Source organism: Ptiloglossa arizonensis, chromosome 7 (assembly GCF_051014685.1).
Source record: "Ptiloglossa arizonensis isolate GNS036 chromosome 7, iyPtiAriz1_principal, whole genome shotgun sequence".
NCBI classification, from domain to species: domain Eukaryota; kingdom Metazoa; phylum Arthropoda; class Insecta; order Hymenoptera; family Colletidae; genus Ptiloglossa; species Ptiloglossa arizonensis.
In genome coordinates, this window is record NC_135054.1 from 19,174,574 (window position 1) to 19,199,900 (window position 25,327).

Here is a 25,327-nt window from a genome sequence, read left to right on the forward strand (position 1 = left end):
GGTGATTTTGTGAGAATTAATATTGTAATTTTTTAACTCTCCATAATTGTGATCATTGTAACGAATTTGACGCGACCATTTTTCACGCTTGGTAATTTTGTGACAATTACTTTTCTAATTTTGCAATCCACCAAAATTTCTACACAATAGAAAGTAAACTTCGTAATCTATTACTTGCTCTCAAAGCTAAAATATTACAGTTAAATTTCAACGAGAGACGAGACTCTAAAAGTGTAATCGAAAAATAAAGACTACTTCCGTTACCCATATTTTCACGTATTACAAAAAAATCTATTTTTCAATTCGAATCTCCCCGAGTTACTTAATCATCGATCCCCTAATTCAATACCAGCCTGATAACAATTTAAAAAATCACAACCACCTGTCCGCTACCACAAGTCCTACCCAAACACCCGTTTCCCCGAAAGGAAGACATTTCTTAAAATTAATCGACCCTTCGCGGAACCCCTCGAAACGCATCCAGGCCCACGGAAGAGAACCGCGAACCTTCCGGAACACAAATCTCCCTTCCTCGTTTCTCAAGCTCGCTCAGAAACGGCCGTAACTTTTCAACGTCGTCGAACGTCTCGAACTTCGTCCGGTACAAACCAACCCCCTCGCACCCCGTTCACCCGCGGGAAGTCTCCACGGGGCCGATGTTCGAACATTTATCATCGAGGAACGAAAGAACGACTTATTAGCCGCGGTGTTTCCTTTCTTTTCTTCGTTCGTTCGAATTAATTTGAAATTCCTTTTACCGATGGACGTCTCCGGCTCCGATTTCAATGAGGACCCGACGAGAGACTCCGTAGACCCCGACAAACGGAACTCGAGTGTTTCCCGGCAAACGAAGCACGATGGGGCTTGGGGAGGGGGTGGTTCGTAACCGAGTATCCCTGTCGTCCCGACCAAACCCCCAACCGTCGCGAAATTGAGCAAAAAACGAGGAACACGCGAAAAAAAGAAGAAAGAAAAAGAAGGAACACGCCCGAGAGACTGGATGTAACGAGTCTTCCGAGTTTCGTTGCTTTTTATCGTGCAACCCCCTTCCAAACTGAGTCCGTGTCACTCGTGTCACGAGGTTTCTATTTCCCCCTTGGTTGGAATACAAGCATTTTTCCGATTCTTTTCCGATAGTATCCTTTAATGGAGCGTTGTAACCAGTCGACATTCTCTCGCACGGTGACGGAAAATAAACTCGAACGCAACCAGGGCTGGATTGGTGACGGGGGTGGGGGTAACAGGTGTACGAAAAAGGGTTGCGAAATATTTCTACGTTACCACTCGTGGAAATTGGGGGCCGATGTTGCCGATACGTAGGGTGATATTTCGACTGGAGGTTTCAGAAGGCTGGAGATACGATTCGTTGGCACTCGAACGTGATTTTACAATGGTTGGGAATTATTTTCGGAAACCATGGATCGTTGGAATAATTTCAACACGATTAAGAAGGTTTCGAGCGGAGCTGCGTTAATGGCTTTGCGAATTGACTTTCTGTGGTTCACCACAGATATGGGGAATAAAAGAGGAAATATTCGGCGCTAATTTTCACCGACTCGATTATTTCAAGGTATTGGACTCTATCAGGGAGGATGTTATTAATTTCTTTTTTTTAAATGTCACTGTACACTTCTTCTCTCGTAGAGTCGAAACGTTTTATTATTAAGGAGAATTCTACCTTTCGAGAATGATTTTGATCGTTGCAATTTTCTCTCCAAGTTACCTCCAAATTGGTGTTCGTTTCAAGATTCGGAGTATTGAACAACCAACAGACAAATATCGACAAAATTTGTGGTTTAACTTTCTAGACGTACTTTTCGTCAAGCAAATCGTTTTTCAACTAAATCTCTCGTCACTCTTACTTTCCAGCGTGCTAAATTTTCAAGTCGTTCGATTTCACGATATTAAATTTTCAATTTTAATTCATCCATGGAAATTGATGCTTCGGGAATTAAAATAGGGGAAAAATTCAATTTTAAACGTACCTCGATGCCCAAGTTCGCCTAAACACCCCTTTTCCACCTACAGAGCTCGGAATAACTCGAGATAGTGTTGATCGTCAACGACAAGTTCCAATTATGGTTTCGAATCGTTCGATCGATCGGAAATAGTCGCGAATTTCACTTTTTCACGAGCCACCCTCGGGGGCCGATCGGTGGCGGTTAGGGGATGGAAGTCTCCGTGAAATTCCTCGGCGTCTTCGCGACGGAAGGAAACTTCCTCGTGGACAGTCTAATATCGCTAAAAGCTTTTTAATAAACAGTCTTTGAGCACATCGGTGCGGCTGGCTGGTTGCGTAAGAATGCGGCCCTGTGCACGCGTGCAAGGGGTTGAAGGGGGTGTCTTCTCGCGAGAATCTCTCCCTACTTCGAGCGTAACGTGGAAGAGGGAAGATTGAATGGGAAAAGCGTCGCTAGTGGCACGGTTGGGAAGAATTGAAAAGTGAAAAGAAATAAAGAAGAAAAAAAAAAGGAAAAAAAACGAAGGGGAAACAGAAGGAAGGAAAATTCGGGGAGAACAGGAAGCGAAGGGATCGCGGACGAAGTGGGAGGGTACGTGGAAAGAAATGGAATTAAAACGGGGGTGGATACCGAAAAACGTGGTGAAAGGAGGGGGTAGGTATCGCGGATGGTTCGATAGGTGGAGAAAGAAGGAAAGAGTGCGAGGACAAGTGTCGCGGGCTGGGCGGACGAGAGCCGCCGAAGACTCTCGTTTTACAGAAATCCGTTTACCGTACGCGACACCCTAAAGTGGGATTCGGCTTCCGATCGTGGATCGTTGAAACGGTAAAATTCGAGAGAGATTGCAAATTTACGCGCAATGCACGCGAATATACGGAGAAATTGTATATTCGTTGGTGTGATAAAAAGAAAAGTTTTTTTTTTAGTAGGGATAATGAAAGTTCCAGGTATCTTTAAATATATTTCACGCGTCCTTTCCCTTTTGTATTTTAGAAATTTAATAAGAAACGATCCCTACTCTGGAATAACGCTTGAGAAATTAATTTTGAAGGAGTAAAATTTTCCTATACGTTAGCTATACTTTATAGAAACGAAAGAAAATTTCAATTTTTACGTATTCTAGAAATTCGACAAGTACACTGATCCACGATACGAAACTCTTTTTCTGAAATTAATTTGTCCGTATCATTGAACAAAATATACACGATTCTTTGTTTCACGGAAATAAATAATAATACGATATATATTCGTCTATTAGAAATTCGATAAATACACTAATCCACCGCGTGGAATTTGTTCCGAAGCTTCCCACACCCTTGTACAAACTGTACGAGATCCTTTCCACGCTTAATAAACTCGACAAACACACCGGTTCGTCTTCCGGCACAATTTCCAGGTACATTAATTGAATTCTTTCGCGTTCGAATATCCACCGAAATTAAATACCGCGTTCTGTCCACGCCGAGTTACAAAATAAATATCCTCCCCCGAACGGGTTAATTTAACGCCGGAATGGTCGAAAAATGGAATCTGGAAGGAAAAGGGAGCGAGTGTAAACCAGGAAAGAAGACGAATGCACGGAAGACCACCGGAAGAACACGACAGGACAAGGGAAAACGCGCGAGAGATAGAAAGAGAGAGAGAAAGATAGATAAAGAGAGAAAAAGAAAGAGAGAGAACACGCCGAGAGTTTACCTTACGCGAGCCGCCGCCAGAGGGGTTGAAGAGGAGGGGGTGGAAGGTTGAAACGCATGAAAATGTAGCCTCCGCTGGGGTGGACGAGGGGTGTACGAGGGGGTAAAGAGAAAGAGGGTCGCTGTTTATTTTACGAAGTAGCTAAGACATACGATATTGTCCCCGGTAAAGTGGTCCGGGGGTTCGCGTCTCTCCCCGTTCGTTCCACCCCTTTCGTCGCCCTCCACCACCCCCGTTCTCTTTTTAGCTCGCCAGCCACGGTTCCAGCAGCTTTTCTGCGAAAAGCATAAATTGCTGTCGAGAATTATGGCGAAATGACACGCGAGATCTCGTTCGCTTACCTCCATCTCTCTTTTTCTATTTCTCTCTCTCTCTCTCTCTCTCTCTTTCTTTCTCACGTTTTCACCGCGCCACCCCTATGAAGAACCGTGGGTGCAGAGGGGGCGAGAGATCCAGGGTCCGACGCGAGCATTTTTACGTTCGTTGCCGCGCGAGCGACCTTCCGTCGCGGCCGCGTATTACGTAATTACGAGAGGGTAAACGCCGACCACCGGGCGATCACGAGAGGAGATATATATCTCGAGATTATGGTCGTGGACTGTTATTTCGCGTTGTTTCGTGCTTCGAACGCGAGACTATGCGGAGAGAGAGAAACGTAGAGAGGGAGAGGGAGATGGAGAAACTTAGAGAGAGAGAAGTTTAGGGAGAGAAATAGTTAGAGAAATCTAGAGAGACAGAGAGAAGTTTAGGGAGAGAAATTCGGAAAGAAATACATGGAGAAACCTAGAGAGACAGAGAGAGAAGTCTAGGGGGAGAAATTCTGAGATAAATACTTGGAGAGACCTAGAGAGACAGAGAGAGAAGTTTAGGGGGAGAAATTCGGAGAGAAATACTTGGAGAAACCTAGAGAGACAGAGAGAGAAGTTTAGGGAGAGAAATTCGGAGAGAAATACTTGGAGAAACCTAAAGAGACAGAGAGAGAAGACTAGAGAGAGAGAAATACCTACAGAGGGGAACCTAGATAGAGACAGAAAGAAAAAGGCCTAGAGGGAGAAACAAAAAGAGAGAGACATTTAGAGAAAGCAAAAGAAATTCAAGATGGAAAAGCTCAGAAGAGACACCTAAAGAGCGAGAGAGAAATTTAGAGAGAAATAGCTAAAGAAATCTGGATAGACAGAGAGAGAGAAACATAAAGAGAGAGGTATACCTAAGAGAGAAATCTAGACAGAGATGAAGAGAAAGAGGCCTAGAGAGAGAAACAAAGAGAGAAAAATTTAGATAGAGATATCTAGAAAGAGGGGAAAACCTAGATGAGAAACATACAGAGAGAAAGAGTAATTGCGAAGCCCCCCCCCCAGCGATGAATTGTCCTAATTTCAGGGCAATTTGGTACCGTCGATGGCGAATTTCGAGTTTGCCGACAACAGTGTAATAGGACTTCCGGGTAATGTTCACGATCGTAAGTGATTTTTAAGCAATCGTAATAAGCCCGTCTTCGAGTGGAAATAATTTTCCAACTCGAGCCATTTCAATCGGGATTCCCTTCTCGCAATTTTCCACTGTGGAAAAATCGTATTTTTCGACAAAAGTGCACGAGAGTCGCAAGCCCCTGAGTAATTACAAAATTACGTTCCACGATGCTCTTCGAACGAACGGTAATAATTAATCGTTACGAAGATGAAAATAATTTTCCAATGGAATCATTTCGAAATATATAATATGACGTCGTGTTCCACGAGTCATCGTTGCGACAAGAATACCCACGATGTATACAAATCGTTGTAGAAATAACATTCGTTCGATCCAGGCGTAACAATTCCTGGATACCTCGAAATTTTTAACCACAATTTCCGCTTCGAGCGTTAATAATTCTCAAAACGATGGACACACAACTTATCCGTTACTTTATCGGGTCCCATTAACCGTTGCGCATAACTTTTACATAGACCGGTGAACGAATTTATTACCTTCTCCCTGTCGGGTCCATCGGGGTCAATTAGATTTCGACGGAAGATATTAATAGCTCGTAAATCGATGGGAATCTGTTCTAAATAGAGGATTTAATCCACTCGATATCCTTTCTTCTGTCACATCCGTGGAATTCGAACATTCCACCACCTGATATCCATTCACGAATTTCGTGGAAAATCGCCAACGATGCGTCGAGATCGTTTTCCCTCGAAAGAGGAAAACCGATAAAAGACCCCTGTGGAGTACGATCGTTAAAGAACCGATGATTCCCCTCGTTTTCTCGACACCTCGTGCGAAAACAACGAGAATCCGTGGTTGGTCACTTCGATCTTCGTTCTCGTTCGTTTTGTCCGCGAACTTGACCACCTACACGCTTCCGATTCATTCGAATACTTGGACGAAGTCATTTTAATTCTCGACGACGAACCGTGAACCAAAACGAGACAAGATTCGTTCGAAGAACAACCGTCGTCGTTTGATTCGCGAAACTGTCCACCATTGCGAGAAACAACCACGTGGCAGGGGCCGAGAGGTTGAAAAACATTCGTAAAAGAAGCAAGAGGGAAAACCAGCGACAAAATAGAACGAACGGCTCCCCCAATTACAACGTGTTCCCCGAAACTTTTACCGGTCGGAGTCGCTTCGATAACAAGGGAAACAAAACGAGTAAGAAAGAAATCACTTAAGAACTCTCCGCCCCTTTTATCCGCAAACTTTCAACTACGTAACTTCCAAAGCAACCGAGAAACAAAAATAAAAACGGACTATAGCGGCAATGACGCCGATAGAGAGGGGGAGGAGTGGAAAATTCTGAGTAAAATCGAATCGTTGCAATCCACAGGGAACGCACGTGTTTCGCGCGAGTTTTCATCCTCGAATCGTGAAAATCGCGCGATACACGACTAGACCAAGTTTACCAAATGTCGCGAACTTAACCTACTTACGAGTAAAATCGCTCGTGTCGACGATCCTCGCGATCGTGAATCACTCGAAGCTGTATTCACCTTCACCGATCCCGGAGCACTGGCCGGTAAACATTTCTAAATCGCGTTCGACTCCTCGTTCGTTGAACGATTCGAGCGTACACGAACCTGCCTGCCCGACGAGATACGAAAACGAAGGTCGTTAAACCGATCCTCGTAAACATCCAAGAGAATATAATACCGAGGAATCGTTTCTTGGAACGTGAAACGTCAATAACGTAGCTCGTGTAGATATTTTTCGTAACCGTACCGACAACTACAAGGTACCGAGATTTTCGACGATTGTAAATACATACTCTACTTTATCAATACTTTACTCATCAATGGTTTACTTTTCTCTGGATACTTTACGATCAGATGCTCCGTTTCGTCCACCATTGGAATCGGTGATCTTTATTTATAAATGTCCAGCGTCGTATGTACCAAAGAGAGCTATAAATACTATTCTCTATTCCATAGTTCCGCTAAATTCTCTGGGAGATGTCCGTTATTAACTTTCGCGTTTCCTACTTTCCCCCGTAATTCTACAACTAATTACCGTTTCGTCAATCTCTGGAAACAGGTGTTCTTTAAATCACAAATCTCTAACATCGCGAATAATAATATATATATACTCTATTCCAATTCTCTGTTCCATAGTTCCACTAAACTCCATTCCGTTCCTCCTCTCTTATTAACTCTCGTGTCTTCTACTCTCCCCGTATTTTACAACTAAAATTCCCTTTTCGTCCATCTCTGAAATCCGCGCACTTTGTTTCTCTATTTATACATCGAACTCGATTATTACCAACCCCGATGCTTCCTTAACAAACTTACCGTTCAGAGAAAACGGAGAGAACCCATGATCGTGTAGAGTTCCCGGGAACACGAAAATCCGGTCCATCGTCGATAGGTGGCACAATAAACCGAAAATGTCGCGATTCGCGATGGTCACGAACGATCGGGTAGCGAGAGAACAGGAAGACGAGAGCCCGGAAGACAACAAGCCGAAGACCCTCTCGCGCGGACGACCGACCGAGAACTGAAAAGGCAGAGGGTTCGAAGGACTGTCATGCGTCCCTGATTCCGTTTCGGTCGCTGTTCAGACTCCACCCACCTTCATTCATCCACGAAGGGAATTACCAGCCGCTGGTTTTCATTATTCGGGTCTTAACGTGCAGCTTTGCATCGCCTGCCCGAACCCTTCCCCCCCTCTTCGTACCACCCCCACACGGGAAAAGGGAAAGTTGCACGACCCGAGTCGAGGGGAAACCCGAGTCGTGTTTTCGACTCGGTTCCAACTTTCCGCGAAACTTCTCGCCTTGCGTTAAGGGTTAAGCTTGAGGAATAAAGAAACACGAACGGTGCGAAAGATCCATCGATCCGAGATTGTTATTGGAACGATTCTATAGGGATTTCGGGTTGTTGAATACGAATGAAATTAAGGACGAAAGTGTGGTAATTGTTTCGAGGAGAAACGAGAGCTATGTGTAACGATGGCCACGATAATAATGAGTTTTGGGTCGTTTGTGGAAAGTGAAGGAGATTAAGGACGAAAGTATGGAAATTGTTTAGAGAAACGAAAGAGAGAGAGAGAGAGAGAGTGATAATGAGTTTTGGGTCATTGGTGGAAAATGAACGAGATTATGGACGAAAGTGTAGAAATTGTTTAGAGGAGGAACGAGAGAGAGTGATAACGAGGTTTGGGTCATTGGTGGAAAATGAACGAGATTATGGACGAAAGTGTAGAAATTGTTTAGAGGAGAAACGAGAGAGAGTGATAACGAGTTTTGGGTCATTGGTGGAAAATGAACGAGATCAAGGACGAAAGTATGAAAATTGTTTAGAAAAGAAACGGGAGTGAGAAACAATAATTTGAAGCTTGGAGAAAGAATTTGAGATTGAAAATATAGAGAAATCTTTTTTATAATTAGTACAATATAGGTAGCGAATCCGAACTAAATTTTGGTGTATATTTTCTGCTCCAGAGAAGAAAGTCCAGATAAAATAGCGCAACGACGAGAATTTCGACGAAGAAAAAATGCAATCCTCAAAAATCGCCAGAAAACCTTGAAACTTTCGATAGATAAAACACGGTCGGATTTCTTCGAAGTACAATCCTCTAAGTTTCTAAATTTCGCAAAATTTCAGTCCTACAGGGGGGAACAATTGACAAAGGAACGAGAGGTTCTCCGAAAGGGTGGTTCACGGGTGGAGATAGCGAACCTTTCGTAGAAAGAGGAAACGATGGAAAAAAAGAAAAAAAAAAACAAGAAAAAAAGAAAAGGAGAAAGCACGAGGAGGGAAAAATTTGTCGAGCGACTCTTCGATAAGCTACACGCTTCCCAGGGCAGAAAGCCACGAGGGGAAATCGGAAAGAGAAGGTGCGGGCACGTGAAAAGCTTCTGTTGCCGCGTGTCACGACGTCCGGAGAGGCAGCTGCACCTGGCGTGGCAGCTGTTGGGAACCGTCCGTTACCTGGTTCGCCAGCACCTGTTCGGATTGCGTGCCGCGTGGACCTTCCAGAACTGCCCATAGCAACACATGTTGCCGGAGAGGACGAGGAGAGGCCCCGACGACCCGGATATTAAGAAGAACGCGAGCAACGCATGTTCCAAGGTATCGTTTCCCGGTGCCTTACCAGGAAGAGGAGGATCGACTGCCCCTCTGATAACGAGGGAACCGTCTGGGCTGGGTTTCGTCAATTGCGGTGGTTCTTCTTCGTCATTGGAATCGAGAAAACGTCCCGAGACTCTTCGTTGTCGATTAACCTCTTCGCGAGAACACACTGGACGTCTTACAAGGAACTAACCTCGAACACCCCAAGGATGTAACATTTTGTGGAGTCTCGAGGAACTCTGAAGAATTCGACCTATTTTGGAGCACCGAATTGACAAAGATGGAATAGAGATTCTGGAGGGTTTGGTTTGTTTCAGGTAAGGGGATCAATCGAGGTGTTTGGGGAGGATTGGTTGAACGTTACGAGGTCTCCAGTTACGAAGACGAAGGCTTACTATAGTTTCCAACAAATGTGTATTGGGATTCGATGGATGCTTGAAAATTTGTATTACTAAAATGGCAATAAAGATACTACTGTGTTGAGCCTAGGTTTCTTACTCTCGCAGCAACCCCTGAAGATTAGTCTCGATAAACCAGCAACAAAGATACAATCAACTTGCGTCTGGACCATCGCTAAGACTCCTCTCTTTGTTCGATGAATTTTTAAAAAATTAGCCTCGATGAAGCCAGCGTTAAAAATACCGCTAAATTGTGTCTACATCGGACCCAAGAAAGCCCATAAATTATACCTACTACTATACATCGGACCCGAGAAACCCTATATAAACTGTATCTATAACGGACACTCGTTGTCGCTCGATCAGCTCCAAAAAAACACTTGTTCTCGATAAACCAACGAGGAAACACCACCATCGAATTATACCCATCCACGTTAACCGAAAGGGCTGAAATGATAATTCGTTGCCGGTGCATCGTCGGTAGAGTCACGTTTATCGAAAGAGCCATCGATATATCGCGGTCGAAGAGGAACCAAGCGCCTTTGAGCGTCATTTCCACGCCTCTCGAAGCGCCCGGCGTTTTACCTACGAGGGTTAAAGAGAAATTAGCGATAGAATCGAGGGGCTACGTGTCGTTTCGTGCCTCTCCCGCACTTTTTTCGCGGCCGCTCTCGTCGCGTCTGCATCGGGCGCGGACAAAACGCCGGCGCCGGATAATAAAGGCATCGCGTGTGCATAATTATCTGGCGTACTTTCCTGGAATTAATTTCAAGCTACCCTGGAAAAGCTTTTTTCTTTTTTTTTCTTTTTTTTCTCTCTCTCTCCCTCCCCTCTCCCCCCTCTTTCTTTCTTTCTTTTCTTTTCTTTCCTTTTTGCCCTCTGTCCACGATCCAGGGCCACCCCCGGCGAGTCCGTGACGCGCGATTATTTAGCAGCGCGAGGAACTTCGTCGTCGTTGACGGAACCGGGGAAAGAAATGCATCGCGACGCGGAATGCGACGCTTTTTGCGGGGACGCGCGACCACGACACGCTCCTCTTCGTGGAATTTCTTGCCAAACCGTTCGTCGACGAACGGTCCCTACGATGCAGAAAATAGGATCCCGATTTCGCTGACCGCCGTTAAGTTCCTCGGGCCATTGGCCTCCGCGTCCGGCAAATTGTAAATTCTTCGTTACAAACAGCAGAGAAGGAACTTCGTTTATTCTCTATTTCCTCTGTTTTTCTTCTCGGAGTGTCCCTTCTTCGTTGACAGTGAAATTATCGTTTCACGTTTAGTTTCTCTATTCCTTGTATTCTTTTCTTTTTAGAACGTTTCATCTCCGTTAATAGAGAAACTATTATTTCTTTCTCGTTTATTCTCTATTTCTTCTATGGTTTCTCTCCTTTTGGAACGTTCCTCCGTTAATAGAGAAATTATTATCCCAACTTCGTATATTTATTTTCGGAATATCCGTTAACAAGGGAATCGTTAGACGGGGAGATTGTTATTCTCGCGAAGATTTCAGATTCGAAATGTTCACTTTTCTTCGCTGCTCGAACGAAAACTGCGAACGCGAATCTACGGTGCTCTCCGACGTGAAATTACTTGAAAATTTGATCGGAGGGGGGCGGTGAAAAAAAAAAAACAAATTTTCAGCCTGGGCTCGTTCCGAGCGCGTACGAACGCAACCGCGTGCACCGCGCACGCACTCGTGCGTGTGAAAACGCACTTTCCTGATGAAACACGCGGCCGGCCTGTCCCTCGGGTGCATGCACGCTTAATGATTGGCTGCGTGCCTCCGAATCGACCGGGTTCCGCTCGTTTCGATGAGTACGGGCACCGGTTCTCGGGCTAGAACTACGCAGCCATGGGAAAAAAATATATAATCCAGAATTCGAAATGAAAAGAAAATTGAACCGCGGCCTTTCGTGATCAACGCGTCCACGATACCTGGATGCATTTGAATACGCGACGACGCGTTTCCGAGGATCTCGATCCATTCGAGAATCGGGATACGTAATCGATAAATGTGACGATTGTTTTTGAAAAGTTACAAATTTTGGAAGAAATAGACGCGAAGATCGATACGCAGGTGATTGACTATCGATCGAAGTTTAAGTGTGGCTGAGAACACGGTGGGTAGGGATTATTATCATAACAATGGATACATAGACACACTTCTAGGGATCTTAACTCTTTCGAGCAAGATACTCGATAAATGTGAAAATAGTAACTTCGTATTCGATAAATGTGGAAATAGTCACGTCGTACTCGATAAATGTGGAAATAGTCACGTCGTACTCGATAAATGTGGAAATAGTCACTTCGTACTCGATAAATGTGAAAAATGTTCGTGGTGGTGTGCGATAAATGTTAAAATTGTTCGATCGTGCTCGATGAGCGTGAAAATAGTTCGATCGTGATCGGTAAATGCGAAAATGGTTTGGTCGTACTCGATAAATGTGATGACACGAGTAAACTACGAGGAACGCTATTCTAAGTGATCATTTATCTATCGAACTCCTTCTAAGTGCAGTTGAAATATCGCACAGTGATATTCAAACTCTTAAAAACGATACACAATTCTGGTTATTTTAATCCCTTCAAGACTTGGTAAATTACGAAGTTTTTCAAAGAAATAGATCGGAAGAAACTACGAGGTGCGGCACTATTGTTTGTAAAATTACAAATTTAGCTCTCAGACAGATGGATAAAACTAGGAACAAGTAATCGACCATCGAAATTAATCGTAGACCGTGGTTGAAAGCGTATTCATCGAAGCTGTAGTATTCTACGATTAAATCGAAACCACCGGAATTTTCGATCGAGAGTAAACAAATGTAACTTTAAGCGAACCGAAAACAGCAACAATGTTCCATCGACTCGGTGCAAAGTTCCACTCGCTCCTTTCATCGTATTAATTTTCCTAGCAAGTGGCACGGCTATTGATCAACCAGGTTAATCGATAGACCGTATTAATAGCCGTAAAAGCAGCTAGGCGAGTTCACGAAATCCGCTTAGGCAAGGATCGACGAGCTTACCGACGAAAATTCGCGACCATGTTGACAATTTCTTACGTGTAGATGCTCGCCACGCGTGAACAAGAAGAACAAAACATCGAAGACACCTGTTTTCCCCTACACGTGCTCATTCGATTCGTTGATTCACCATTTACGAAAGACACCCGTGTATGGTAAAAGTACAGGTAGTTTAAACGTGTACCTGTACAGTCGATGATACTTTTAAGGGGGAAAAAAACGAAAACGAGCGTCTCGATTCACGGTAGAAACACATCGTCGCGATAAATGTGACTGTTTCAAAAATTGCACCATTATTCTTGGTGGAATTATAACGCATTCGAAAATATACGTTTGTATCGGTGAAAGAAGACACTGTTTCGAGAAGAATTATTCCACGAATTGATTTCATTTTTGTGTCATTCTACGAGGAATTGTAGATTGTTCTAATACATTGTAATTGCACGATTTGAGCGGGAAACCTTAATTCGATTCTTCGTGGATCGAGTGTGTGTGACGTTCGATACCTTCTCGCGTGTAAATTATTGTTTCGTTCGAGTTGTATCGTATACGTATACACAGAGACTCGTAAACGGGTGTCGGAGTAATCAAATTTAATAGATCGTTTAATAATATAATTCTCGGTGGAAAATTACGATACGTCGCTTGAAAGATTCGCGATAAGCGACTACAGTCCCGGATGGTATCCGAAGATCGTGTATCGTTTTAAATTTTATAATTTCCTCGTCAATATCACACCGTTCCAACGACCGATGTCTACTTATCGCGGTATAATTTCGTTCGATTTTATTGGCCGTAATTTTCGAACGAGAGAAAAAAAAGAGAGGCCTGCACACTCGAGGGTTACGTATCGTTTTAAAATTCATAATTTTCTCAACGAAATTCAGGCGACACCGTTTGGCACGTGTTTATCACACGCGACGCGATCGTTCCGGCAAGAGATAAAGGAGACGTACAACTTCTTCTTGGGATCGTTTTCTCTTAAACGCTCAATTACCAAACGCACTCACCTCGCGTACTACGTGCTTTTTACAGCTTCGCGTAAAAGTAGTCGTGGGCGTGGATCGCGGGACAACGGGTGATTTACCGCGCGTTAAACGTTAATAATTGTCGGTGAGTATTAATTAGGAGCGATCGAAGGTGTCGCGGTGTTCGTTAAATCGAGACTTCTGAATCGAGCCGGACCGGTTCTCGAGTGTTGCACAGTTTTCTCTCTCGTCGAGTAACGCGAGTCGAAGAGGTCGAGGATGATGTATCGATGTTTCGATCGGTATTAAATATGGAAACGACACCCTCGAGCATCTCGTCGCACCAGAGAATCGAGACGAGTTCCGGCGAGTTTACACGCTCGAGTCGCCCCGTTTGTAAAATCGCGCGTTCTCGTAAAAATTCTCTTACTTCGAGCCTCTCTATTAATAATCGTTACGTTCTCGATTCCAGTCGTACCGACCTCGAGTGGCCACGTTTACAGGTATTTCCCAGGTACCGCTCTCCTTTATGGAAAACCGATCGCATTTTCCGTAGACAAGGATCATTTTCTGGGTCACGCGGCGTCTTTCGATAGCTTACGGTCGCCTTCGCTCGAACTGCGGAGACCGTTGAGAAACGTGGCGAGACTTGTTCCAACTCTTAACCGATTATCGCGAAACGGTGACTTTCCAAATATTTCTACCACGAAGATAACGTACCCGTCCTTTTCGATCGAATATCCGAAAATAGTATAGGTACTGAGTTGTTCGATAAATGTTATCGTTCGATAAAACTTCTCCAAGAACCTATTACAGAAGACAAAATCATATTGGAGCAATATTGAAAGAATAATTCGGAATGATCGGAAAGATTGTAAGAATTAAATAAAATATACAAAAAAAAAATAGATCGATAGATGCTGAGAAATTTGTCCAAATTTGAATATTCCGATGCAATTCTCCTCCGCGGATGATATAATCGTTGAACACGAATCGTTAGGGTATTATCGTCTTAAAAAAGAAAAAATTCCATTATCTCGACAGGGATCGGTTCGGTTAATCGAGATCACACGGTGCTCGAAGAACGCAAGATTCCCCCTCGGGGCGCGAAACAACCAATTCCCATCGTGTTCCGTATCAAGGAAACGACGAGTTTTATTGCTTCCAACCGAGGAGACGAGATCTCGACCAGGGATTCCGGAAGGTATCACAATAAACGAGACGCGTCTCTCTTTCTCTCTCTCTCTCTCTCTCTTTCTTTCTTTCTCTGTTTCTCTCTCTCTCTCTGTCTCTCTCGAGCCGAAATACTCGAAATATTGCACGCGTTAAGGGCGCTCGAGAGCGTCGAAATAGCGCCGGTTATTGTTGACAGTGTACGCGCGAGACAGAGAGAGCAGAGACTACGATCGACGACAGTGGCGAACACAAAGGGGGAATGCACAGATACGCCGGAAAACGAGGAAAACGGATCGGAGAACCACGAGACCATTAAAGTTGGGATTAAGTTCACAGCCAGGCTGACACGTCACCTCCACCCTTCCACCGAACACTTCTTCTTCGAGTCTCCTTTGTTTGCCGCGGAATTCCGTGAATTCGCCGAAACCATCGTGCCGCGACCTTAATCGTGGAAACACCGGACCGGAAACCTTGCAACGAGGGGGGGACCTCGTTCCTACGGATGTTCATTTGCCGTGTGTTTTCATCCCTTTCGACGGGATACGAAATTCTCGAGGAACGAGATCGATCGAACCGCGTTTCGATATTTCATCGCACGTGTTTGAAAATTAAAATGAAAATGAAAATGTACCATTGGAAGAGTAATTTGTTATATTTATTATTGTGTGTATTTCTTGTATTTGATCATTTGGGTAGGTATTGTTGGACGAACAGCGAGAGTTTATTATTTTTAGGGAATTGATAATGTGTGTAATTTGTCCGGTTACGTGAAAGTAGACATTATTTATTGTAGATAATTTTGAACGACAGAGTGATTTTATTATTTTCAGGAAAAGAATAGTATTGGAATGAGAATAAATACAGTGTTAAAATCTTGTACCTTGGAAGAGTTATTCGTTGTATTTATTATTGCGTATTTTTATATTCGATTATTTGTAGATATCGTTGAACGAACGAGAGAGAGTTTAGTATTTTTGGAGAGCGAATATCACGTTATTGAAACCAGAGCGAGCAAATTGAAATATAGGATAGAAATGTTTGCGATTAAAGTTCTATCGAATATAAATAAATTGTTGTTTCATCGGTGGGGTACGTCGTTTTATTTTCGAATCGTTTCCTGCCGAGCAAATTTCATGGAAACTTTACGATCGTCTCTGTGATCCTACCAGGATCTAGAATTTACCTTGGGACCTATCTCAGAATCTACTACTGTCAAGTTATGCAAATTTCCATAACTTACGTCATTCTGCTCGGTGACTACAGGTGTGTCGTCTGGAAACTACTGTACCCTAGTGTTTATGAATACACTATTAAACCTCCATTTTACTCGCTCCCCAATAACCCTGCGATAACAATGCGCTATTCGACCAAACAATAACATTCAATTACAAACAGCCCATCAAGAAACACAGGTGTCACTTACACACGAACTACGTGCATTAAAAATAGAAATTCCAAGTGTTTTATCACGTTTCTATCTGAACGTCACATGTCTCGTTCAATATCATTCGTGTAATATCAAGTGACGTCCAGGAAAGTGAACCAATAAATCAACGGACAAAGAAATCTCATATTCCAAACATAACTCAAAGACCCTCTTTATTGTTACCTCGTCCAAGTGTCAATGATACTGTTTACGTAGATACCTATCGAACAATTACCAAAAAAATCTATCTCACCCAGTAGTATGATTAATCGATACTAGAAAAATAGACAAATAAACAACAAACCCATTTCAAAGACCCTTCTCGTTGTTATTTCGTCCAAGTGTCAACTGTTTGCTACTGTTTGCATTGGTACTTATCGAACAATTCCAAAAAAAAAAAAAAACTATATCTATTCGATACTAGAAAAATGGACAAATAAACAACGAACAAAGAAACCTCACATTCCAAATCCATCTCAAAGACCCTCTTCGTTGTTACCTCGTCCAAGTGTCAATGCTACTGTTTGCGTACCTATCGAACACTTGCCAAAAAAAAAATCAATCTACTGGTACGTTTATTCGATACTCTGGGTACCGTAACACCAAGAAATCGATACGTATCGTTGTTAATAGACGCGACATTGGATCTACCCCCTCAATGGATCGGATTGCGAAGGGGTTCGCGAAGATGACGCTAATTAGAGAAATACTCCGCTGGTGGATCAACGAAGACGCTCGAGGTAGGTGGGTAGGACTGGGCCGAGATGTTCGGTTTACGGTAAAAAGAAAAACCACCAGTTTGGAATCAATAAAAGCATCCCCATTCGAGTCGAAATAAAACGACTCGGCGACGTCGCCGAGTGGCGGTGCCGCGTCTTCGTCCCCCTTTTACTTCTGAGCTTGTCCAAGACGAGAAAGGGGGTTGCGGTGGCATCGTTTGCAACTGCTGCTTTCATTATCTCCCGGCGCGTGGGTTTTTCCGCTCGTTCGACTCGATGCGGACGTCCGACTTCTCCGAGAATCGGGACAGAAGAGGAAATCGATGTTAATTCGAATCGAATATTTCACCACTCTGTGAATTAATCTCGCGACAGGGTGAAAGACACATGGAAGTGTTCACCGAGAAGAATGTGACAGGATGAAAGACACGTATGAGTGTTCTCTGAAAAGAATGAAAGATGTGGAGGGAATATTTACGAGCGACATCACGAAATTGTTTATTTACGGTTCGTGAATTTTACAAAGAGCGTAATTTTTGCTCGAAATATTTTTCAATATATTTAATAATTTATATAAGGTTGAATAGAATAGCTCTAATTTTATGGGAGATGGTTTACGAGCGAATGCTTCGACCTTTGGGGAATTAATCGTGCGACAAGACGAAAGACACACGGAAGTGTTCACCGAGAAGAACGCGACAGGATGAAAGACACGTGGAAGTGTTCTCCAAGAAAAATGTGACACACGTCGAGGATAGATTTAAGAAATGCCTTCCGCTACCGAAAACAATTCCTCTCCTACTGCTTTGCAACTTCGCTCGAACATTGTTCAATATCTTCGATAATTTATACGTTCGCGAATAAAATCGAGGAGCCTGATATAAGAAGGTGACGGTTTACGAATGAATATTTCACCTGAAAAATTTACATCGAATTCCGAACGAGACACCACCTCGCGAATATTCCTTATTCGTCTCCTTTTTAGGCGATGTTTGAGAATGTTTACGTAACCTCGTTCAACGAAGGTTTTACCCAGGGATTCGGGAAGATTTCGATCGTGGAATCGATTTTCGCGAATCTAGAATCGAAGTTTCGTAGGGAGTGCCTTGGTGAAGAGTGAAATTATGCAACGAGTCTTTCTCTCGATGCGATTGTTGTCTAAAAACGTGTCGAGGGAGATTGTATTCGTTTCTTTCGACGATGTTCTACCATCGCGTCGATGGATAAACGTTTCTCTCCGATAAGAGCAACAATAATGAGCCCTAAACTTCTCGGCGTTTGTTCTGACCCGAAAGACACACGAGTGTGTCAAGATCGACGGAAGGGTGAAGAAAACGGGGCGGAGGGGAGCCGAGAAAGCTCGTAAGAAAAGTCGCGGACGGTCGAGTGGCGTGCTGCGAGAGACTCGAGCCACGACAAAAGGTCTACATCGTTCGGTTTTGCCTCTTCTGAACGCGAAAACGTAACGAGCCACTTGGCCACGTTGCATATTCCAGCGTGACCTAGCCCCGTTGTTACGAGAAATCTGGCCGCGATGAGAGATCGCTAATTAAAAACGACTTAATTGTCAGTTTCAGCTACTTCGCTCGTCGAGGCCCCCTCTGCGTCTTCTCGTTGGGAGTTTAACCTATTTCGTAATTCTTTCGTAGACGTACGGGACAAGCCGAGGATCGTTACCCTCGTTTAACGCGTTAAGCGACGTGTCGGTCACCGGTGACCGATTACGAATTTTTCTTTAGAGATCAATGGAATACCTTTCATCGTACAAAATGTAAAGAAGGATATGTTTCGATTCGTGAAACGTAAGAATATATGTAATATGTTTCGATTGGTAAGATGTAAGGATATATAAAAATGAAAATTTCTTTCAAGATTACGAAGGAAGAAAAATACAACCGAACAGCACACTCGATATTAATAAATACAATTTAATTGTGATAATTTCGTGATTTTCCATAGCGACTGTTTCAAAATTTGGTGAATTGCAAATATTGCAGAACACTTTCGCGATATTTTCTTGGTGATATTTTTCACAAAATTGTCCAACCACGAGTATTCTTCCAGTGTTTCGCAATTTGTGATGGAAATAGGTAAACGGAAGGAACTCGATGTTGAACGTGTTACGTCGGTTGTTCTAAACCGAGCAAAGAATCTAAAAAGTTGATTTTTCTCGGGTTGCGATTAATTCACGATCGGTCTCGCGCACCCTCTACCCCTGCCTATTGTTTTTCTCGCGCGAAAGGCGTGGCTTCGCGAAGAAGAAGGAAAACGACAGGAAGAACGGAATAATTTCCTCATTGTCCTCGTGGACGTTGAATTCCAGATTTATTAACCGCGTTTGCGCGACGAGTTGCGCGTGCTGAGGCGGACCAGCGACGGATCGGTAGCTAGATTAACGATTTAATAGCGGCGATTTAGATTTTAATCCACTTGCCACGGCCGACGTTTAGGCAGAAATGTCTTCCAAGGCTTCCACGAGCTTCGTCTGGCTCGATCGTTTCGATTACGAAATTTTCAACGTTAATTCAACCACAGAGATCGTTCGACAACATTTAATTTCTCCTTTGGCTAAATTTATCTGTGAATTTCTAGATTTTTGTTTCAACTCATTGTAAAAGAAAATATATAACCGACCACGAACCTTACGCAAAATACTCCGCGGACTAATTTCGTGTCCTTCAACCATCGCGAAGATTAACCTAAATGCACCGATTGAAAAGCTTACAGATTTTTCCGGTCTTCGAGTCTCCCTTACTTTCGAATTTAATCACAGTGATCCGATCACCGGAATCGGTAATACAGTCCGCGCTCTTGACACAAAAATGGAACTTTTAACAAATCACTGTCATCGTATCGATCGGAGCTACCCACTTCGACAACCAATTACCGTACACGAGCTCATATTTATTGCATTACAATTTATACGGTGTATCTCCTACAAACTGTTATAGAATTAATTAAATTCACGTCGAAACTTAACACTTGTTTAAGAAACACATTCAATTCCTGAACAATGTTCCTCTTGATACATGAAATATCCACTGCATATCTAAGAGCTTACATTTTTTTCTAAATCTGAAGCTCGATCAAAAAAAATGTTTCATGGATCGAGAAAGCATACACGCATATTAGACACCTGTCTGAGAAAAAAAAATCCACGGGAAACTTCGATTAAAAAAAAAAACGGAAATCTAACCGCAGGAAAAAGTGGCGCGTAGATCGAGAAGAAACTGGCGTAAATCTCGAGAACTAAATTCGCGGGATGAATCTCAATCTTCGGGCCGGGAGGCCTTGGCACGCGTGGTACATGACAATCGCGCAAGTTACGTCGTCTCGTGACTAGCGTTAGTGGCATGCTGCGAATATGACTCACCTCTCGTAGCTCCTTGATCTTTAAGCCTCCTTTGCCGATGATGCATCCAGCTTGGCTCTGGTGCACCAGCATGCGCACGTCGATCTCGTCGCTGCCGTGTCGAGATCCATTCTGAAATCATTTCGTGCGTTCACCATGGAGAGTCTCGTCACTGGACATCTAACTGATCCTTTCAAATTTCCACCGCTATTCTGGCGTCCCTCGTTCGTTATACCAGAGTTCTTTTTTTTCCACCGATATATCAGGGTGTTTCGCAAAAGGGGTGAATTGAGCGCTCAAAAATAACGACGAGGCGGAGGGGTGAGTTCGTGCAAACATACGTTTGATTTTATCGTTGCGCATTTCGTTCGTTGGCCAATTTAATCGATCGCGTTTCACAGGTCGGGAATTCCGGCCGAAACGTTCAATTCCTTTTCGACTTTTCATCGTTGAATACGGTCGATCGTTGAATACGATCGTACGATACGGTACCGAGCGACGATCGTTTCCCGGATTTGTTTTCGGGTGTTTTTTTTTCGTCTCGAAACCGAGCGAGATTCGTCGCGTTGCGTCTCAGCGAGCGCGTGGACTCGTACTAAGCGAGACGCGAGAGTGAACGCGCCGAGTGGTGGGGGTAGCCGCTCGAGGTAGTGGGGGGCACCCCGTGGGCGACCTTGGGCGGCCAACCGATGCTGCCTCTACTCGCGGTACATACGATCGACGTTATCTCGCGTGTAACCTGCGTTAATTGCACGCGAATGGTCGCAAAATGTTTGACGAATTGCTTGTGTACAATCTCGGGTACGAATACTCATATTAAACAGTTTCAAATTACGATATCCAAGAAGTCAACGGAAAGAATATTTACGTAAACTTTTTCATTATTATTATTATTATTATTATTATTAAGTTTGAGCGCTCAATCGACGCCCGAAGTTCTGCTCCCATTTCACGGAACACACTGTACGCACAGTATTTATAATTCGATTCTCCTTGCTTGCTATTTCCAGGGGCGAGATACTTGGAGTCATTTCGTCGGAAATGAACATTCGGTATCAAGCTTCGCTTTCCAATTAAACTTCTTAGGTACCTCTGAACCAGAAGACCACGAGGGAAACAATTTTCCAATCACGACTAGCAACGAAGTTGCGAAAATCGTGGACTTTTCACCGTTTCGTTACTCGTCTCTCGGAGACACAATCTCGAACGTTCGTTTGGAATTGTGAGATACGAAAATTAAAGAAACTGAAAAATTAAGCAAACGAAGAAAAGGCATGGTCGAGCCCAAATACTTGTAAGATCGAACGAAGTAAGAAACACGTGAAAAGTTTCACGATCTAGTTTGTTCTTTTCCCGTGTGATCCTCTTCTGGTGGCAACACTCACCTCCTCGAGATTAGGTACGACCTCGTTCAACACCTGAAGAACGGTGGTCAGATCCGAGCTGATGGTAAGCACCCTAAAATCAGAAAGACTCCAACAATTACTCAGGTTCTCGATGGCCGTGCGATTACGTGCTACAGGTTGCTCCTTTTATTTTTTTTTTTCTCTATTTTTTTTTCTCTCGCGAAATTAATCCACGGAGCCCTCTCCTTCGTGGAAAATTAGCCACGAGCCGGCGGAAATTGCGTTTGCCTGGCTCTGAGTACCTGGTGCGAGTTGCGGTCGAAGGAACGTCGATCGGAAGAGGCTCTTCCACGAATTTACCCAACTTGAGATCACGAGGGATATCGAGAGCCATTTACGTTCGGTGTACGGGCTATTTACGCTTCGAAACGATTTTAATATTTTTCTTTCCCTTTGCACGGAGCTAATCGGAGTCGAGGGACACAGTAATTGAATCCAGATCGAAAAGAAAGTCAAAGCCACGGAATAAAATTTCTTCGTTACGATTCATTTCCATTTACCCCAAAAGTACTTAAATTTTCAGGGTGAAATATTACGAATAAAATATACACAAAAGTGTACAAAAATCAACGAATGAAAGTAACACCACTGCGTTAGTATTTTTATAAATATCTAATTGATAAATTCTTTCACTTATAAATATCTTTTATTTTCATAAATATCTACTCGGTAAATTCTTTATACAAACCTAGTAATTGTCTCCAAGAAGACCAAAGATTTTTTCTTAATTTGATTACATTTTGAAACGTTTGACCAAGAAGGTTCTAATTCACGAAATTGGGGATCTCGATGACTTATCGTCCCGCGAATTATTAATTTCGAAGGGTAACCGGCGAAACGGTTGACGTTGCGTAAACTTTTTCGCAAACGGCTCGTCGAAATCCTTCGTAACCTGAAACTTATTAAAGTATTGCGGAGAGGCCGCAATCTCGTCTGTAATTTCGCTCTCTATCTTCTTCCCTTTCTGTTTCGCGGCTCGGTCGTCCCGCGCGTGTTTCCAGACCCAAGAATTTCGTCATTCCGAGCTCACGGGATCCACCGGTCGGTTCCCTCGATCGCAAGTGGCACTAATTTCGCCTCGCGACCGAATTTCGCGCGTCGCGACTCGCACCGTTCCAGTTACAAACGATCGGCCCCCGCCTCTCCGCCCCCGCCTCCTCATCGAGGTCTCCACAGCACCACGAATGAAATGTGAACGGAGCTCCACGACGGGAAATATCGCTCGTGAGAGCCACGAGGAAACTTCCAGGGTGCGTCGAAAGATAAACAGGAAAGTTTTCGCTCCGTGGAGAGGGGGGAGCACGAATCAACTAAGAGGGCGACTCTCCGTCTGGCTCCATCCGTTATTTTTCTGCTCGTTACTTTCTTTGCTTTTGTTGTTATTATTATTATTATTTTTTTTTAATAAACGACCACGTATCGAAACTGCAGGGAACACGAGGTCTCGTTTCACCTTTTCACCTGTCGCGAAGGGGGTAACCGAGACAGAGGGGGACCTCGAGGACGGTTCGATACTCGTGAAATTCGAGACGAACGACCCTCGAGGAATTAGAGACCCTCTTCGAGAACCGAAACTACGGGGTGGCCCGCTGGAAACAGGTCACTTTGATACTTTTGCAACCGCTGATGCAACATCGTGACTATTCACGGCCTGATGCAATTTATCTTTTCCCAAATTGTAATCGCTGACGCACTATCGAGTTTTCTCGAGAATTATCCAACCCCTTCGTGGACGCTATATTATTTTTTTTTGTACATATTAATTTCAGAGAATTTATTCTATTACAAGTTCATTACGAGTGTATTTTCCTCGGATGAATTTTCCTACGAATGGTATTTAAAATAATTATTCATCTCATATTTTACTCGTTACTTTTTACATTTCAGATTACTTTCATATTTCATTGCAATTCAGATTAGTGTTACATCTCGCTTTATTTCGGATTGATACTGGATACCAATTCTGAGAGTTGTTATATTTTGATATTGTTATATTTGCGTCAAAGAAGATTGAAAAAAGAAACGATACTGTATCCAAGTGCGAGAACGAAGGAGTTGATCGCGCGAAAACCACCGATTGTATAAATACGATTGTCTTCGTGGTTCGAAACGATAGGATCGTTCGTTTCGAGCGGAAAAATGTTTACGAAACACGCGTCGGTAAATAAATTACGACCAAGGTTGGCTTCGTTCGACCATTCCTCGAACATCGAGAGAAATGAAACGTACTCTCGCATTTTCCATGCAATTTCGAGCTACGCGTTCGAGCAGAACCGGACGATCGCACCGGACGGTATTTCTTCGCAAGTTCTCGGACCGAGTTGCACTCGATCGATCGTTGAGAACTCGAACGATATCGAGGAGGAACGGAGAGACTTGCGACAGTAGCCAGAAACATCTTACCGGGCTTTGTTTCTCGTTAATTGTTTCTTTTTCTTTTTTTTTCTTTTTTTTACCTCGAAGGAGAGAATATACAATTCGTTCGAAATAATTTCCAATTTCGATCGAGACTCCGTGAGATCGCGAGAGTGCTCAAAGGAAACCGGAAACCGAGTATCGACCACGAGGCCAACTCCCTACCCCCCACACGTTTCCTTGGAGTCGGAATTACCAGGGTGGCCGATAAATTCTCCAACGATCCATCAAGCTACGTTTCGAAGACCGAATAATATTCCAATCGCAATTCAGAATTCTCACCTAATTTTACACGACGGGATATAACTTTGAGTTTAATGAATTTTTGAAATAGAAGTATTGCGAAAACTTGGAAATCTTGTGGAACACTCTCGGAAGAGATTTAATTTTCGATCTTCGATTTTCGAGGTTACAGAATTCTTGGCATTGAATTTTTTACTTGCGTAATTCGAGTACAATCGGTGAAACAGATTGGTTAATATTGGAAGAGAAATTTTCCATGATTTCGTACATACGTTCCAAGTTTCGAATGGGATGGAAAATCGTAGAAGGAACTTATCGGCCACTCCGAAACTGAAAGAAGAAACTCTGCAAACACTCATCGTACGAATCGAGCATCGATAATTTCCGCTCCGTGAATCTCTTCCGTTATCATCCTCCCTCTCCGACGCATTATTTTCGAATTTCTGCTCACCGAAATCGGTCGAGAACCGTTTTCGTGAACGATCTCCACGCCGAGTGAACGGAAACCGCGGCGGGAGATCGTCGAGTCGCGATTTCGAACGACTACGCGCTAAGAGCTCCTCTCCGATCAGAGCTCGGTTACCGTGAAACTCGACCACCTCGATTGGTAGCGCGAGCGTCGAGATATCGCTCGCGATTGTTCTTCCAAAGAAACGCGAAACGGAGAGCCACCGACAACTCGAGCGATCCATCGAGCGCCGAAAACAATTAATCGAGTTTATCTCGTCCGTTGGCGATCTCTTACGTGGATCGAGCGACGAACGGTTTCGTAACGAGTTAATCAAGCGTTAACACGAGGACGGTGGTCACGTGTCACGGTTAGAACGACGTGTACGTTCCACCTGTTTCGTTGACGTCAGATTGATCCCCAACCGTTGGAAGAACACCTCGCCCCCTCTACCAACCGAAGGTCGCTCGAATCACGCGTTTTCCATCTCCTAAACGATCATTGGCTCTGTCCAATGATGCTACGCCCGCGAGGGAACAGTTTGTTAGT

General features: G+C 43.6%; 1 protein-coding gene across 1 annotated transcript in view; it reads right to left on the reverse strand.

Moving 5' to 3' along the window:
• The window catches only part of Hnrnp-k (Heterogeneous nuclear ribonucleoprotein K), a 196,873-nt gene that overhangs the window by 35,423 nt on the left and 136,123 nt on the right, over window positions 1–25,327 (reverse strand). The window contains exons 7-8 of the mRNA XM_076316405.1: window positions 21,652–21,724; window positions 20,288–20,398 (exon numbers count right to left, since the gene is read on the reverse strand). Of these exons, the coding sequence (XP_076172520.1) occupies window positions 20,288–20,398; window positions 21,652–21,724 (184 nt within the window). The remainder of the gene's footprint in view (window positions 1–20,287; window positions 20,399–21,651; window positions 21,725–25,327) is intronic.